This window comes from Crinia signifera, chromosome 6 (genome assembly GCF_055691185.1).
Source record: "Crinia signifera chromosome 6, ASM5569118v1, whole genome shotgun sequence".
In the NCBI taxonomy this organism is placed as follows: Eukaryota; Metazoa; Chordata; class Amphibia; order Anura; family Myobatrachidae; genus Crinia; species Crinia signifera.
The window spans coordinates 231,692,086-231,711,596 of record NC_139222.1 but is presented as its reverse complement, the minus strand read 5'-3'; the positions used below and the strand labels follow the sequence as shown (position 1 = coordinate 231,711,596).

Here is a 19,511-nt window from a genome sequence, read left to right as displayed (position 1 = left end):
AACACTGATTTTTTTAGGGACCAGTTCAGTTCTGATGTGACTTTGAGGGACTTGTATGTGAGACACCCCCATAAATGATGCCATTTCAAAAACTGCACCCCTCACAGTATTCAAAACAGCATTTTGGAAGTTTGTTAACCCTTTAGGTGTTTCACAGGAATTAAAACAAAGTGTAGGTGAAATTTCAAAATTTCTTTTTTTTGCAGAGTTTCAATTTTAATACATTTTTCTAACGAATACAGTAGATTTTACTAGAGAAATGTGACTAAAAATTGATTCCCCCAATTCTTTTGTTTTCAAAAATATCCTATATGTGGCCCTAGTGTGCACGTTGACCAAACCACAGGCTTCATAATAGAAGGAGCACCTACTTGATTTTGGAGCCTCCTTTTTATGAGATTTTTTTTTAGGCACCATGTAGGTTTCTAGGCACCATAAGTGCTAAAAGTTAGGAACCTCCCCCACAAGTCACCCCATTTTGCAATCTACACCCCTCAGGGAATTCATCTAGGGGTATAGTGTACATTTCAAACCCCCAGGGGTTTCACCAATTTTGGTACAACTGGGATGTGAAAATGAAAAATTACATTTTTTTACACAAACATGCAGTTCTGGCTCAAAATTTTTCATTTTCACAAGGAATGAAGGAGACAAAGCACCCCAAAATCTGTGCCCCAATTTCTCCCGAGTACGGCAATGCCTCACATGTGACCAAAAAATACCAGTTGGGTGCATGGCAGGACTCAGAAGGGAAGGAGTGATTTTTGGATTTTGCAGCACAGATTTTGGTGGAATGAATGGTGGGTGCTATGTTGCACCAATACAGTGGAACCCCCCCACAAGTCACCCCATTTTGCAAAGTACACCCCTCAGGGAATTCATCTAGGGGTATAGTGTACATTTCAAACCCCCAGGGGTTTCACCAATTTTGGTACAACTGGGATGTGAAAATGGAAAATTACATTTTTTTACACAAACATGCAGTTCTGGCTCAAAATTTTTCATTTTCACAAGGAATGAAGGAGACAAAGCACCCCAAAATCTGTGCCCCAATTTCTCCCGAGTACGGCAATGCCTCACATGTGACCAAAAAATACCAGTTGGGTGCATGGCAGGACTCAGAAGGGAAGGAGTGATTTTTGGATTTTGCAGCAAAGATTTCGGTGGAATGAATGGTGGGTGCTATGTTGCATTAGCAAGACTCCCAAAGCACCAATACAGTGGAACCCCCCCACAAGTCACCCCATTTTGCAAAGTACACCCCTCAGGGAATTCATCTAGGGGTATAGTGTACATTTCAAACCCCCAGGGGTTTCACCAATTTTGGTACAACTGGGATGTGAAAATGGAAAATTACATTTTTTTACACAAACATGCAGTTCTGGCTCAAAATTTTTCATTTTCACAAGGAATGAAGGAGACAATGCACCCCAAAATCTGTGCCCCAATTTCTCCAGAGTACGGCAATGCCTCACATGTGACCAAAAAATACCAGTTGGGTGCATGGCAGGACTTAGAAGGGAAGGAGTGATTTTTAGATTTTGCAGCTCAGATTCTGGTGGTTTTTTGGTGGGTGCTATGTCGCATTAGCAAGACCCCCCAAGCACCAATACAGTGGAACCCCCCCACAAGTCACCCCATTTTGCAAAGTACACCCCTCAGGGAATTCATCTAGGGGTATAGTGTACATTTCAAACCCCCAGGGGTTTCACCAATTTTGGTACAACTGGGATGTGAAAATGGAAAATTACATTTTTTTACACAAACATGCAGTTCTGGCTCAAAATTTTTCATTTTCACAAGGAATGAAGGAGACAATGCACCCCAAAATCTGTGCCCCAATTTCTCCCGAGTACGGCAATGCCTCACATGTGACCAAAAAATACCAGTTGGGTGCATGGCAGGACTCAGAAGGGAAGGAGTGATTTTTGGATTTTGCAGCAAAGATTTTGGTGGAATGAATGGTGGGTGCTATGTTGCATTAGCAAGACTCCCAAAGCACCAATACAGTGGAACCCCCCCACAAGTCACCCCATTTTGCAAAGTACACCCCTCAGGGAATTCATCTAGGGGTATAGTGTACATTTCAAACCCCCAGGGGTTTCACCAATTTTGGTACAACTGGGATGTGAAAATGGAAAATTACATTTTTTTACACAAACATGCAGTTCTGGCTCAAAATTTTTCATTTTCACAAGGAATGAAGGAGACAATGCACCCCAAAATCTGTGCCCCAATTTCTCCAGAGTACGGCAATGCCTCACATGTGACCAAAAAATACCAGTTGGGTGCATGGCAGGACTTAGAAGGGAAGGAGTGATTTTTAGATTTTGCAGCTCAGATTCTGGTGGTTTTTTGGTGGGTGCTATGTCGCATTAGCAAGACCCCCCAAGCACCAATACAGTGGAACCCCCCCACAAGTCACCCCATTTTGCAAAGTACACCCCTCAGGGAATTCATCTAGGGGTATAGTGTACATTTCAAACCCCCAGGGGTTTCACCAATTTTGGTACAACTGGGATGTGAAAATGGAAAATTACATTTTTTTACACAAACATGCAGTTCTGGCTCAAAATTTTTCATTTTCACAAGGAATGAAGGAGACAATGCACCCCAAAATCTGTGCCCCAATTTCTCCCGAGTACGGCAATGCCTCACATGTGACCAAAAAATACCAGTTGGGTGCATGGCAGGACTTAGAAGGGAAGGAGTGATTTTTAGATTTTGCAGCTCAGATTCTGGTGTTTTTTTGGTGGGTGCTATGTCGCATTAGCAAGACCCCCCAAGCACCAATACAGTGGAACCCCCCCACAAGTGACCCCATTTTGCAAACTACACCCCTCAGGGAATTCATCTAGGGGTATAGTGTACATTTCAAACCCCCAGGGGTTTCACCAATTTTGGTACAACTGGGATGTGAAAATGGAAAATTACATTTTTTTACACAAACATGCAGTTCTGGCTCAAAATTTTTCATTTTCACAAGGAATGAAGGAGACAAAGCACCCCAAAATCTGTGCCCCAATTTCTCCCGAGTACGGCAATGCCTCACATGTGACCAAAAAATACCAGTTGGGTGCATGGCAGGACTTAGAAGGGAAGGAGTGATTTTTGGATTTTGCAGCTCAGATTCTGGTGGAATTTTGGTGGGTGCTATGTCGCATTAGCAAGACCCCCCAAGCACCAATACAGTGGAACCCCCCCACAAGTGACCCCATTTTGCAAACTACACCCCTCAGGGAATTCATCTAGGGGTATAGTGTACATTTCAAACCCCCAGGGGTTTCACCAATTTTGGTATAACTGGGATGTGAAAATGGAAAATTACATTTTTTTACACAAACATGCAGTTCTGGCTCAAAATTTATCATTTTCACAAGGAATGAAGGAGACAAAGCACCCCAAAATCTGTGCACCAATTTCTCCCGAGTACGGCAATGCCTCACATGTGACCAAAAAATACCAGTTGGGTGCATGGCAGGACTCAGAAGGGAAGGAGTGATTTTTGGATTTTGGAGCACAGATTTTGGTGGAATGAATGGTGGGTGCTATGTTGCATTACCAATACAGTGGAACCCCCCCACAAGTCACCCCATTTTGCAAACTACACCCCTCAGGGAATTCATCTAGGGGTATAGTGTACATTTCAAACCCCCAGGGGTTTCATCAATTTTGGTACAACTGGGCAGTGAAAATGAAAAAAATACATTTTTTTACACAAAAATGTACTTCTGGCTCAAAATTTTTCATTTTCACAAGGAATGAAGGAGACAAAGCACCCCAAAATCTGTGCCCCCATTTCTCCAGAGTACGGCAATGCCTCACATGTGACCAAAAAATTCCAGTTGGGTGCATGGCAGGACTCAGAAGGGAAGGAGTGATTTTTGGATTTTGCAGCAAAGATTTTGGTGGAATGAATGGTGGGTGCTATGTTGCATTACCAATACAGTGGAACCCCCCCACAAGTCACCCCATTTTGCAAACTACACCCCTCAGGGAATTCATCTAGGGGTATAGTGTACATTTCAAACCCCCAGGGGTTTCATCAATTTTGGTACAACTGGGCAGTGAAAATGAAAAAAATACATTTTTTTACACAAAAATGTACTTCTGGCTCAAAATTTTTCATTTTCACAAGGAATGAAGGAGACAAAGCACCCCAAAATCTGTGCCCCCATTTCTCCAGAGTACGGCAATGCCTCACATGTGACCAAAAAATTCCAGTTGGGTGCATGGCAGGACTCAGAAGGGAAGGAGTGATTTTTGGATTTTGCAGCAAAGATTTTGGTGGAATGAATGGTGGGTGCTATGTTGCATTACCAATACAGTGGAACCCCCCCACAAGTCACCCCATTTTGCAAACTACACCCCTCAGGGAATTCATCTAGGGGTATAGTGTACATTTCAAACCCCCAGGGGTTTCATCAATTTTGGTACAACTGGGCAGTGAAAATGAAAAAAATACATTTTTTTACACAAAAATGTACTTCTGGCTCAAAATTTTTCATTTTCACAAGGAATGAAGGAGACAAAGCACCCCAAAATCTGTGCCCCCATTTCTCCAGAGTACGGCAATGCCTCACATGTGACCAAAAAATACCAGTTGGGTGCATGGCAGGACTCAGAAGGGAAGGAGTGATTTTTGGATTTTGCAGCTCAGATTCTGGTGGAATGAATGGTGGGTGCTATGTGGCATTAGCAAGACCCCCGAAGCACGGTGAAATGATGAACCTAATAATCCATAGATGTGTGGTATATTTTAAAGCACTCCTTTATACATAGGCCGGGTTTGTCGGGGCAAGTTTCACAGTGGAAAATAGTTTCCTTTCTTATTCCCTTTTTATAACAAACTTTGCACCTTTTTTGTGTCCTGCCCTTTCTTGCAGTGGAGGGGATTTCGTTGGGAAAATGCTGCCCTGGTACAATACGGGGGCCAGTACTAGAAGTACTGGGGCCCTCTGCCTGCTGATTCCCAAATGTTAGGCTCTTTATGACTTCCTCTTGAAAGTGCATAAATGTCCCCCTCTGGCCGGTAGAACGGAATAGCACGTAAGCGTTATACAGTGCCATCTGGATGATATACACGGCCAGCTTCTTGTACCAGATATTTGTTTTCCGCAGGGCACTGTACGGCTTTAGTACCTGATCTGAAAGATCCACTCCGCCCATGTACTTATTGTAATCTAGGATACAATTTGGTTTGGAGGTGTGGGTACTGGTACCTCGTACAGGGATGGAGGTGGTACTGTCTCCATGAATTGTTGTCAGTATAAGGACATCCCTCTTGTCCTTATATTTGACCAACAACATATTTTCGGTGCATATTCCCCTGCTTTCACCCCTTCTCATTACTTGGGCAATGTGCGTTTTGGGGAGGCCTCTTTGGTTCTTGCGCACAGTACCGCAAGCTGCTGTACCTCTTGAACCAAGGGCCTTAAACAGGGGGATGCTGGTGTAAAAGTTATCCACATAGAGGTGATAACCCTTATCCAGGAAGGGGTGCATTAAATCCCAGACAATTTTTCCACTAACACCTACGAGGGAGGGGGGGCATTCTGGTGGTTCAATTCTTGAATCCTTCCCTTCATATACCCTAAACTTGTGGGTGTACCCTGTGGTGCTTTCACACAGCTTATACATTTTTATGCCATACCTTGCCCTCTTACTGGGAAGGTACTGGCGGAATTTAACCCTTCCTTTAAAATGTATAAGGGACTCGTCGATACTAATACATTTATCAGGGATGTATAGCTCTGCAAATTTGGCACTGAAATGATCAATGACCGGCCTGACTTTGAATAGCCTGTCAAAGGTGGGATCATCTCTGGGTGGGCACTGTGCATTATCGGTGTAATGTATAAATTTATGGATTGCCTCAAAACGAGCCCGGGGCATGGCCATACGGTGAAATGGGGTGCTGTACAGAACATCTGTACTCCAATATTGCCTAATTTGTGGCTTTTTTACTATGCCCATATGTAACACCAGACCCCAAAACGTCATCATCTCTACTGCATCTACAGGGGTCCACCTAGCAAATGATGACGTGGGGTTTTGAGCAATAAACTGCTGGGCATATAAATTAGTTTGGTCCACCATTAAATTTATAAAATCATCAGAGAAAAATAATTTGAAAAAGTCAATTTCTCTGAGACCTGTTGAATCAAATTGGATTCCTGGGATGGCCAAAAACTCAGGAACCTGGGGCTCAAAATTGTCTGGTGGTGGGGTCCATACGAGATCAATTATTGGGGGGGGGGTCTCAGCTGCTCTACGGGGGCGTCTTTGAGGGGGTCCCTCATCATCAGAGGAGGAAGAGGAGCTTAAGACAAATCCTTCAAATTCCCCGCTTGCCTCACTGGCTGTGTCAGAGTCAGATGCAAGCATGGCATATGCCTCCTCCACCGAATACATTCTCCTGGATGACTGGGACGACATTTGGGATGACATTTGGGATGCCATTTATATTTTTGTGTTACTGGTAGTGAAATGTTTCAACACGTGTATAGTGTAGGGGGGGGTACAAACTTTATTTCAACCCAGGGGGTATGTAGTGTGTATTGTGTATGTAGTGCAGAAAAAAAAAATACAAAAAAAAAAAAATTGAAGGGTTCAAAAAAAAAAAAATGGAAGGGGTTAAAAAAAAAAAAAATGGAAGGGGTTAAAAAAAAAAAAAATGGAAGGGGTTAAAAAAAAAAAAAAAGGTCCTGCGCCAAAAATTGAGCACAGATGTTGGTCAGTAACGTCCGTCACTGAACAGCGCTCAAAGGCAACAGGAATTTGATCAAAAAAAAAAAAAAATAGATCAACCCTGTGCCGAAAAAGCTGATCAGTGATGTACGTCACTGATCAGTGCACAGTGGCCACAGGACACACACAAAATCACAGTGTGTGTAAAAAAAAAATGTAAAAAAGACCCCACAGCACTCACAAAAAATAAAAAAAGGTGATCAGTGATGCGACACTGATTACCAGTGAGGGGCAGCAGGTGCACAACCTTTGGTGGTACTGACAGGTATATATAAAAAAAAAAAACCTCTGTACCCCCAAAAAGTTGCTGATCACCTCAGATATAGTGATCAGCACAAAAAGGCGGGGGCAGCCGACACAAAATTTAGCACTCTATCACTATCTCTCTCTATCTCTCACTATCTATCACTCTATGACACTGCAGCAGTTATATAAAAAATATATAGCACAATCTGTCACTATCTCTCTATCTCTCTCTCTCTATCTCTCTCTATCTATCTATAGCTCTATCACACTGCAGCAGCACAAAATATAGCACTAGGCCTCTCTATCTCTCTCTATCTCTTTCAGTTATATAAAAAATATATAGCACAATCTGTCACTATCTCTCTCTCTATCTCTCTCTCTCTATCTCTCTCTATCACACTGCAGCAGCACAAAATATAGCACTAGGCCTCTATCTCTCTCTATCTCTCTCTATCTCTTTCAGTTATATAAAAAATATATAGCACAATCTGTCACTATCTCTCTCTCTATCTCTCTCTCTCTATCTCTCTCTATCTCTCTATCTATAGCTCTATCACACTGCAGCAGCACAAAATATAGCACTAGGCCTCTCTATCTCTCTCTATCTCTCTCTCTCTAACTCTCTCTAACTCTCTATCTATCTAATAAATCGCAGCAGCACAAGATGCAGCACAAGATGCAGCACAGGATGTCACAAAATGTCACAATATCAATGATCAATGATCAGGTAAGGGTTCTGGTCAGTATAGGCGGCAGGTGGGGCACGGTGACCGCACTGCACGCTTTTCCAGACCGGAATGGCGTCTGCAGTGCAGTCACCGTTAGTTTAAACCCCCCTCCACGGCTGTGATTGGTCCGTCGGTCCGACGGACCAATCACGGCCTTTGGGGGCGGGCGGGGTGAGGTGGGGTGACACCAGTGTCACCCTTACACCCCGCGGTGATTGGTGCTGTACTTTACAGCACCAATCACCTCCGATCCCGTGTCACCGGCGAACGTTATTCGCCGGTGACACAGGAAAACGCTGTGAATGGCTGTTCACACTGAACAGCCAATCACAGCGATCGGCGACGGGGGGGCGGCATCGCAGCCCCCCCTGGGCATGCAGGGACATGTCTGCTGTCAGGGACAGCAGACATCGTCCCTCTGTCACTGCGTCTCTAGACGCAGTGACAGTTTTAAGCCATGACGTATATATACGTCAACGGTCGGGAAGTACTTCCCGGCCATGACGTATATATACGTCAATTGTCGTGAAGGGGTTAAAGAGATCTCAGGTTAAATTCTGGGAATAAAGTATTTTTGATAAAGTTTGAAATTAGTATAACAGACCAGGCAGAGAATTCATTTTTTTGGGGATAATGCTTACTGAATCATGGTATGTTAAAGGAATCTCAATTATTTTATAAAGCATACAGTAATTACCATGGAAAACTTGTCAGCCATACTTAATGATCAGAAATCCTGTATAGCAGTTGAAATATAATGCCATTTTCCATCAATTTTGGGTTGTGTGAAGGGAGATGAAAAGCAAACTCCTCTGATTTCATGTTATTTACTTTGTATCAAGAGCCATAAAACTCTGGGGATTATTTATTGATGTCTGCATTGTTACCACATTAATTAAAATCTGTTATTTATGTTTATCGCAGTTAGCACTGATTAATTATTGTGGCTATTTACATTGAAGTATTTTTGGAACAGAGCATCTGGTAAGAGGGTGTCCTGGTAATGACATTTCCCCATTAAATGCTCCTTTAACTCCTAATTATTGTAGAAGTGAATGCCGAATGATCCTGGGCATTTGTCCACTCCAGACTGACAGAGAATGAGCCAAAGATTCCCCACAACATGTAAAAATGCAATCTATTGGAATCAAGGGCTTACACCAGCCAAAGATGGCTTTAGCTAATGAGTCCGAACTCCAGAAAGCTCAACCTTGAACCACAGTCCCAATTGTAAATAATGTGGACTCTGGTATCCTATGTTAGTTATTGCCCAGAATATATCATTGATACAGTATTTCCTACACTCCATTTTGGTATATTTCAAAGATAGTTAAATCATACAAAAGTACAGTTTCTGAATGAATTAAGGGGCTAATAGGATTACTAAATTACTCATTTAGCACCATATTTAGGTTGAGTGATTAAGTTATACTTGAGGAAAAGCTAAAGTTAGAAGACCATCATCTGTAAATACTGACATTTTGTATTACATATTGAAACTCTGTATTCAATCTAATCTTAGTGACTAATATATCTATATAAAAATGACTTATGTTAATGGAGGAGGGGGCAGCCTTATTAAGTGCATTTGCACAGAGCAAACAATGATTGTTTGTTGAGCTTGAAGAGCATGTCAAAATTCACTCTAGGAGCTAAGGTTTTTCTAAGAAATCATATACATGAATGGACGTTATAGTCTATCAAAATTTAAATAACAAGGAATTTTAAGTTTATTGATGTAAGCTATTATAATTGCTGTTCTAGCAATTTTAAGGGCTTTATGTTTTTGGTACCATGCCAACGTGGTCTAGACCTATCAGTTCAATTAGATGCAAACTCTATTTGCCAGATCTTTGCAAAAGCCATAGCATTACTGTTTAGCAACAACATTGTTAAATAAGTGATATGGGATGATAAGTGAGCTTTGATTACTACTGATAACACCTCTGTCTTTTATTTCTATATAAATATTTTTTTATTGGTAATATGATCATTTCAGGTGCAGGCTGGATTTGATGTGCTTGTGGTCTGTTTTAGCATATTTTCTATTATATATGCAACACATAATTGCACAGCCAGTGACACAGGAATACATTATCCTTATCCATGTTGAATGTTCACATTCATTCCTATTCCATATCTGGTCACCTGAAGAACCCATGGGAGGTGTGACTTTAGGCTCATGTGAAGAAATGTTTAACCTTGTATTATGCTTTGATGTATTGCTGTATTGTTCTTTCTTTCATGTAGTCAAGAGCTCTTTTTTTTACCTTTTACTGCTCTATATGAAAGTTATTAATTATTTATTACCCATTTGGAAAGCTCAGTAGTTCATGGTAACTGTAGTTGAAAGAATGAGTTGGTTCTCCTTATATTTATTGTCCATATCATCGAATCTAAACTTTGTTTCTAACACTGCAATTATTCATAGGTGAATTTAGAACATTTTGTTTTATGTACACAGCATTGGTGTACAGTGCATCAGCTTGGACAGAGTACAGTAGTGTATCTAAGACAGACTTAGACCATAATCATTTTACAATGTCATTGATCTTTTCTCAGTAATAATAGAAATAAATCTACTGCACTTTCTATTAAATTAGAACTTTACTTGGCCAAAACTGTATATAACAAAAATCCCCATGGTCTGTACTTTAGGCTTTCTGATTAGTCATAGGAATTATCAAAATACATTTATTTCATGAATTGTTTTAAAATTAAGATATTTTATTGTACTATATATTAAGTACTAGCTGGCATTGCCTGAGATTTTAAGAAAGTTTGATTACAAAAATACATTTAAATATTAAACACACATAAATAACAGTATCAAAAAGCAAGAAAAATGTTATACACATCAATAAACTAAAAACCAAATTGAAAAATATTAAAATTTATAATAAACTTCCCCAAATGCACACTTGGTACTTTGCAGCGCACAACTCCAACCACATCTGAATGAGGCCCTCTCTGTAATATAAGGACAAATGCTAACCCTGTTCCTTTTTAGAATACAATCCTAGTCCTGAAACTCGAAGAAAAACAGAAAATCACACTATAAAAAAATACAAGCCTTAACTTTGGGGACAATATAGTCATCAGTAACAATGCCTGAAAAAGCCTTCTCTATTCTTTAGACATTTTGCGATGACAAAGTTAATACAACAGTTAAAGATCAATTCTAATCAAGTTGAGAGATTGCAGAATGCACACTTACTATGAATGTGGCAGAAATTTCAGATACATATCTGCTGAACTGTTTATATTTTCTCCTGATCGATGCATTAAAATGACCCATAACAAAAAGCAAAACAACTGTAAGCATTCAATTCTATTTGGAGATTTCTCTGAAACTCAATACATATATTTTCTCTGGTTCAATTATGTTTGCCCTTCAACCTGCTTTATTCACCAGCTTTTATGTTCATATTGATCTGTTTATTGTATTTCAGGCAAAGGATGCTGATCTCGGTGCTAATGTTACTTATCGGATAAGATCCCAGGAAGTTTTGCAGTTTTTCACAATGAACTCATCAACTGGAGAGCTGTCCCTTCTGAAACCTCTCGACTATGAATCATTCACGGGCAAGGAGGCGGTATATGTATTTCTTGTTGAAGCGTTTGACGCCACAGGCAGCATGCCTCCTGGAATTGCTACGGTGACAGTGAGAGTGAAGGTATGGGAATGGTTATAACATGCATGTACAGTATGTGATTTCGTTTTTGTGCTCCTTGTTTATTGCAGGATTTACATGGGGGGTTCTAGGTATATTTTATTATTATTTTATTTATTATCCTTTATTTACACGGCGACACAAGGAATCCGCAGTGTCCAATTACAGAGTACATAAATGAATAAGCAAAAAAGTGACTTACAGTATATTTCAATACCATAGAGGAGATAGCTACATCAGCAGAGGACACTGGAATAAGTATCAGGGTGGCAGAAATCCATAGGATTTGTGTGCCATCAAAGGTGGTTTAAGTAAGAGAAAGAAAAACACATGAGGGAAGAGGGCCTTACATTCTAAAGTGGAGGGGTATTTTTATATATAAATATAATATATATATATATATATATATATATATATATATATACCCCTCCTCTACATCCCTCCACTTATATATATATATATGTGGAAAACAAGCTGACATACCATCGACGTAACGTGACGTTTCGGTCCTGTATGGACCATCATCAGGATATAGTACAGCCACAGCAAGATTACATCAGACAACCAACCTGGCATCAATCCTAAACAGGAGATACACTTAGGATTGATGCCAGGTTGGTTGTCTGATTTAATCTTGCTGTGGCTGTACTATATCCTGATGATGGTCCATACAGGACCGAAACGTCATGTTACGTCGATGGTATGTCAGCTTGTTTTCCACTGTATGGAATAAAATACTGTTGATATTTTACTTCAATGGTGAGTGCCCTTATTCCACCACTATATGCCTTGATGTTTGAACATCTGTAGGAGCACCCCCTTTTTCTCAAAGATGTCTACGTGAGTGCAGACTTTGTCAAAATTTATATATACCTATATATATGGAACAGGCGTGCACCCCTGCGCTCGGTGTGTGTCAAATGAATCAACAAAACAAAATTCCCCAATAGATAATAATGAGGGAAGAATGAGCACCAAAGTCAAATGTGTCGACTTGCAGCAGCTTCTCTCTATATATGGAGTAGTCTCTGGAATCCACAGAGAGATGGAGATCTAGAAAGAGGCAGAGAGAAGGCGCTTCATGGTGCAGTATTGTAAGTAAATGGTTTTATTGGACAATAAAAATCCTGGTACAGGTCAAAATGAACTCGTACCATATATAAAAGCACTGTGGGCTGGGTACCACAAGGTTTAAAAGTAGCCAAGGGCTAGACTGCTCACGCTTTGGTGCTGGAACATGGAACCACCGAAATCACCGCTATGCTGGCTTGCAGGGAGGCGTGTAGGGGTCACCAGGGTCCAGACATCAGCTGTGAGGTACAATAGGAGCGTCGTAGGCCACGCCCTGACGCGTTTCATCGTGTAGACTTCGTCAGAGGGCGTGGCTACTACAAGCGCTCTATGGGTTTATATAGGCCCAAACCTAATAGGCAGATTAAGCCCTATTAGCTGTAATTGGCTACTAGCAAATTAAGTGGGCGTGATGAAATGGTAGGAATGAAGCCGCTCCCCTAACTACAAGAGGGAGTCTGGCCTCAATAGGACGAAAGGCCCGGAACGTCATATGACGCGGTAGACAAGTCCGCAACAGGCGAACATGATAGGTCGGGCGGTATAGAGCGTCAATTGACGCGAAGCGCCTCAGCGTGGCGTCGAGTAAATCTGGGCGCCTATGCATAGCGTCAGATGACGCCGGACTACAGTTGTGTCGCGCCCGGTCCGTCATATGACGCGGTGGGCGTCACACACGGCCGGGTGCACGTATCGTCAGATGACGCGGCAGGCGTCAGGTGACGCGATAATACTGGAAGTATAGGTATAGAAACCAGCATTTCTGGGCGTATAGGGGCGTGTGTAAGTAGCACCTGATGTAAACAAAGCACTTGTGGGACGAACTGCCCACAAGTGCAAAGTGCCGATATGTACAGACACATAAGACACCTATCTAAAGTGTCACTATGAAAGATATAACGGAATCATTATATATGTGTATGTTTGGCACTATTTTGAATTATACTGTGGGGAGTAATTTGGACATAATTTGAAATCTTATTTTGAGGTCGACACACAGTGTCGACTCAGACCAAGAAAACATATTTTTGGGAAAAAACACACAATTATTTTGGGAAAAAAGTTTAAAAATAGATAATGAAAAACCTTATGTAAACCAGCCACATGGAAAAAATAATAAAGTACCATTTATATTATATATATAGAGAGAGAGAGAGAAAGAGAGAGAGGTGGTCGGCCTGGCACTCCCTCAGCTGTTATATGGTACCCGGGTGCCTTCTGGGACAAATTGGTAGTTTGGTAGAAAAGGACAGACAGCGGCACTCCAAGGAAATTCAAATTGTGTATTAAAGCAAACCAACGTTTCGGGGTATCATTCACCCCTTTGTCAAGGTTTAAGTGCATTAACAAAGAAATTGTGACATGTGCTTACCTTAGATAACAAATTGAGCCAGAGACAGATCACGCTTCTCGGCGTGCTGGCACCGGGGGACCCGGAAATGTGAGCGCTGGAAGCCCTGTGGGATAGGATGTCCTGCGTGTGAAAAGCAACTTGGACAGCAAGCTGCAGGGTCTCCATGGAGACACACTGGGTGAATCAAGCAGGGGGTGTGTATGTCGTGGCCGGGAACTGGACGCGTCCAGGTTGCCGGAGCGTGATTGGTCTCTGTCTGAAACACAAAAATACAATATTAAAAACATGCATTTAACTAAGCATACATCGTGAATGTGATACATTGAGTATTAAGCAATTAAATATATGTGTATCTGTCTAGTGCATAAAGAAAAAACATACAGTATAGAAATATACAGTATAAAAATATCGACACAAGGTGTGGGTCTGTCATCACTGTCCCGAGTTGAAGTCTGGTAGTCTGTAAGGACTTACACATGGCTGAAATGCCGTACATTGTATGTGTTGGTAACTCCACATTGTAGAGTATACCGGGATTGCTAAGCGTCCATGTCCAACTCGAGAGACTGTCATGGCTGTACTGTCATGGGCTGTTGGTGTTGACTATCACTGTGTTGGCACCATGTATGTTGACATATATTGTGCCATCTTCGATCGATGGTCTAATGTCTGTGCTGGTTTGTCAGGGTATAAACAAACATAACGAACAGTGGGACAACTTAGCATAAAATAGAATGGGAAAAGTGATAGCAAGAAGTATTAGACAAGAAGAAGATAAAGCACACAAGTCCTGTTACTACCACAGGTTCACTGGTAGAGTTAATTAGTCAGTCTCCAGTGGTACTAGTGCTGTAGGTGTATCTAGAATCTCACTGTAGCTGTTCTGTACATTTATAATTGCTATATTGGCTGTAAGAGGCAATGTTTGTACCACTGGGTGGCCGCTGCTTATGGTGGATTGGACGGGTAAAAGTAACTATAACGTGGGAGGAACCAAATATACTAGAAAGGGGTGCAGGGACAGTAAGAACAAGTGGAGAAGAAGAAAAAGCACTCTAATTCCAGTAATGGATACCACCCTGGTTTCGTTTATAGGATGATGTGTCATAAGTCTAATGACTCCTATCTCATGTGTGTGATCCCATGGTATAGACCAGGGTCAATTGTGCCACTGAGGAGAAACAAAACTTTTAAATGGATTAACTCAGTAAAATTGGAAAGGGGTAAAGGGACAGTAAGAATAATGAAGAAGAAGAAAAAGCACACTCAATCTGTGATGAATGGTCACAGAAATATCGAGTAACTAAATTTTTCATTCAGTCCATGCGGCTTGGTACATTTCAATTTATGGATCCAGGTGGCTTCTCTTTTAAGAAGCAGTCCAACCCTGTCTCCTCGTCTCAAAAACTCTGGAATGTGGTCGATTATGATGTGTTTGAGATCCGAAAGTTTATGTTTCATTAGGGCAAAATGTTTGGCGACCGGTTGCTCATTGTCTTTTCCACTGAGTGCCTTGCTAATAGAGGACCTGTGCAGCGCCATTCTGGTGCTTAACGATCTTATCGTTTTGCCCACATATAATAACTTGCAGGGGCATTGAATGATATAAATAATATGAGTAGTAGTGCAGGTTACTACATGCCTGATGGGAAAACATGTGCCATTTGAGGGATGTATGAGCTCAGTGCCCGTCATCATATGTTGGCATGTGGTGCAGTTTATACACCTATAGCACCCATTGGGGCGTCGGAGAAAACTGCTCTGGTTTTCCGTGTTGGTTTTAGAAAAGCCAGTAATGTCATTGTGGACAATCAAATCACATATGTTTTTCCCTCTGGTATGGCAAATGAGGGGAGTTTTTTCTTTCAGTCCTGGTAGATTCGCATCAGTTTTGACGATGGGCCAGAGGGCTCTCGATGCCCTGGGAAGGACGTAAGAGGTAGTGTTATACCTGGTCACGAATGGTAGTGCATTCACTTGTTTGGAGTTTTTCTTTGTATCATGTGAGACATTGGATATGAGGGAGTTTCTGGACATCGTGAGGACTTCTTGCTTCTGTAGGAGTAGCAAGTTTCTCTTATAACCTCTTTTTTCGAATTTAATGATCATATCATCAAGGACTGGAGATAGCATGTTGGCATCACTAACTATCCTTGCCGCCCTTAACATTTGTGACCTTGGTAGAGCTTTTTTTAGAGGGGTTGGGTGTGGAAACTGTTGCCCTTCAATACGTTATTTTTATCTGTTGGTTTAACGTATAAATTGGTACTGATGATACCGTCCTTCAGGTTGATCTGGACGTCCAAATAGTTCACCGTGCTCGTAGAGGAATGATACGTGAACTTTATTGGGAGTCCCTTCTGTTGATGTTCTCCATGAGGAGTTCAAACTCCATCTCACTTCCGTTCCATAGCATCAACAGGTCATCAATATAACGGGTTATGAGAATGACTTTACCCGCAGCCTCAGGGTTGTCTGTAAACATGGACTGGGTTTCCTTAAACATAAAGATGTTTGCAAATGATGGGGAGACATTGCTCCCCATCGAGCAGCCAGATAACTGCTTCTAAAAATTACCGTTGAACAAAAAGTAGTTCCTGGTCAACGTCAGTTTCAGGAGCTCCAGGAATAAAACCCTATCCAGGGATTCCATGTTGTTGGACTGTAGGAAGTTGTCCATGGCCGCCAGTCCCGCCTCGTGGGGAATGCAAGTGTACAGACTGCTTACATCCATGATGCAAAGCAGTGTGCTTGGCGGTACATTTAAATGTTGATTGAGGACATTGAGAAAGTCAGTAGTGTCTTTGATGTAGACCGATTGTTTTCTGATGAGTGGTTGTAGGATGCCATCGAGAAACTGGGAGATGGGCTGAAATATTGAATTTTGAGCAGATATGATGGGACGTCCGGGAAGGTCTGAAAGGCTTTTGTGTATCTTAGGTAGTGTGAAAAATATGGGGAATGAAGGATGAGCTTGTTGAAGTGCCTGTTTTAACTTTGTTGATATTAGTCGGCCGGTTACTGCTTCCGTTAGAACCTGATCCAGTTCTGCCTTATACTTCATGGTTGGATCACTTGGTAATAGTTCGTAGATGGCATGATCTTGTAATTGCCTGTCACATTCAGCCGTGTATTTGGAGAGGTCTTGTATTACTAGGCCGCCGCCTTTGTCCGCGGCTCTAAAGATGACGTCTCGGTATTTGCCGAGGCTCGACAGTGCCCGTTGTTCTCTCCTCGATATATTAGAATGGTACGGGTGAGCAGCATTATTGAATCTATTGATGGCAGTATCCAATAACCGTGTATACGTGGCTATGGCAGGATTCTGAGATGGTGAATCAAACGTCGACTTGGTCTTACGTTTGATAAATTCGTGGTGTAACTCAGTACTGGGGGCGGCAGGTTTGTCCTGGAAAAACTCTTTTAGTCTCAAGTTCCTTGAGTGTCGGTATAAGTCAATTTTCCAGGATAGATCGTCAAAGGGGGTGGTGGGGACAAAGGACAAGCCGTGGTTCAAGACCTTCAGTTCATCTGTGCTGAAAATGCGTTCAGACAGATTGTACACCAAAGATTCTACCGGTTGGTAGCTTTTCTTGTTGAGGCGCGAACTTTGCCCGCCCCGGGCAAAGTTCTGTGTAGACATATGTATGTCTACACAGACATACAAATACATATTGATCCAACTTTTTACCGGCCACTCTTTGGGCTAGATGTACTAAGCTTAAAAAGTGATACAATTTATATTGATAAACCATCAGCCAATCAGCTCCTAATTGCCATGCTACAGACTGTTTGAAAAAAGTTAGGAGCTGATTGGTTGGTGGTTTATAACTCTCATTGTTATAAATTTTAAGGCTTAGTACATTTCACCCTTAATCTGAGATTAAAAACTCCAAAATTGTATGAACTCGGATACTATTAGATTGGCCGTCTGTGTAAAATGTGCGACTTTTTCAGAAAATTTGGACATTTCACAAAACTGGACCAAACGTGGCTCCCATTAAATCTTGGCCTTAGGCTCTGTAGTTTATTAACCAAAATGTACAAGAAATTCAATGTTTATAATGCAATGCACAGGAAAATAGACCATATAAATAGTGAGATCAAAATGCAGTCACTTGTAATTCTGGAACAGCACTAGGACTAATTATACTATGGGCTCTAACATTAGCCCAAAATGATCTAACCTTAAACATAACGCAAGCTATTAATCTTGTCCTTGACTCTTAAATGCCTCTGATAAGCTGTGTCATACATTTAAATCCTATTGGCTTAGTCAAATTATACAGAATTATACAGAAGTACAGCATTTGAAAAAAGCCAGACCCAAAGCTACCTAAAACACACAAACATACTTTTACTAAAATAGCATATAAAACCATAAAAAGTATGATTAATATTTTTTTCTCGCAAAGCGTCAAAGCTATTGTGTTTAGAATATTCTAGACAACTTCAGCTGAATCAGCATTCACAGGGATTTAACAATTTAAAACATGATTTTTAGATATGGGGATGAAATGCAGAGATGACTTGAGTAGATTCAGATTTTCGTATCATTATAACACATCATTACAATTGTTACAAGAAAATGTGTCATGTAGTGTCAGGCATTACAGGAGACATAACTCACACTGTTCTATACACGTAGCTGCTTTCTTGTTCTGAAAATACTTTACTAGAGAATACTGCATCTCGAAGGAAAAATAGAATACTGATACAATAAAAGAACAAGCAACCTTTTCCACAGAACATGTTTTAACAATATTATTTAGTATTGCACTGTATATACAGTAACAGGTTTATATATATACTTTTTTTTGTTTTTTTTTTCTTTGAGTTTTTTTTTACACCCAGGAGGCCCCATCATGCCCCTTACAATGAATGGTCCTGTTACATAACACATTTGAAACACACTTAGGATGAAAGAGAGAACAAACGTGTGTGTCAATGAAGAAATGGGTCACCTCAACCTTAATGTGAGCACATTATCGATCCACTTTGAAGACAATGCAATTATTGAACACAATATAAGAGTAAAATATTATGGAATATATCATCACCGCATAAACAAACTTAGGAGCAATTTGAAAAGATAATAGTTGTGCCTAATATGTGTGTATGTTTATATATACATATAACATTATTATTATTATTGTTGTTGTTGTTGTTGTTATTATGATGATTATACTTCAATTGGATGACTATTGGCAAAAGAGGAATGAGCTAGAAAAAAAGACATCAGATATTGTTAGGAAAGATGGTAGCGAAAGAAAAATCAACTACTGTAGCAAATACTGTTGAGGAGTAGCAGACTGTGGCCCAAATGTAATTGGGCCACAGTCTGCTACTCCTCAGCAGTCTTTGCTACAGTAGACACTCACTGGGTGGGGGCATGGACTCCTGGGTTGTTGTTGTTATTATTATTATTGTTTATTTATATGGCACCACAAGGGTTCCACAGCTCCTGACAATACATAGATGAGCAAAGAACAATACAAGAAAGATTGTGATTTACAGTACAAATGCAAATTAGGACAAGTACATGGTAAATAAAGACAGTTGCAACAGTGGACACTGATGCAATTATAACAGTGGGAGAGATATAGGGTGAGATTTAATAGGATGAGAGATTCAGAAAGTGAGAGATTTGGTAAGAAATCTCAAGGTTTTTTTTAAAGCGGCAATCTT

At 40.9% G+C, this 19,511-nt stretch overlaps 1 protein-coding gene across 5 annotated transcripts in view; it reads left to right on the top strand.

Moving 5' to 3' along the window:
• The window catches only part of PCDH15 (protocadherin related 15), a 1,154,330-nt gene that overhangs the window by 812,675 nt on the left and 322,144 nt on the right, over nt 1-19,511 (top strand). For all 5 annotated transcript variants that reach the window (XM_083149096.1, XM_083149095.1, XM_083149094.1 and 2 more), the window contains one exon: nt 11,177-11,401. In XM_083149096.1, coding sequence (XP_083005222.1) covers nt 11,177-11,401 — 225 coding nt within the window. The remainder of the gene's footprint in view (nt 1-11,176; nt 11,402-19,511) is intronic.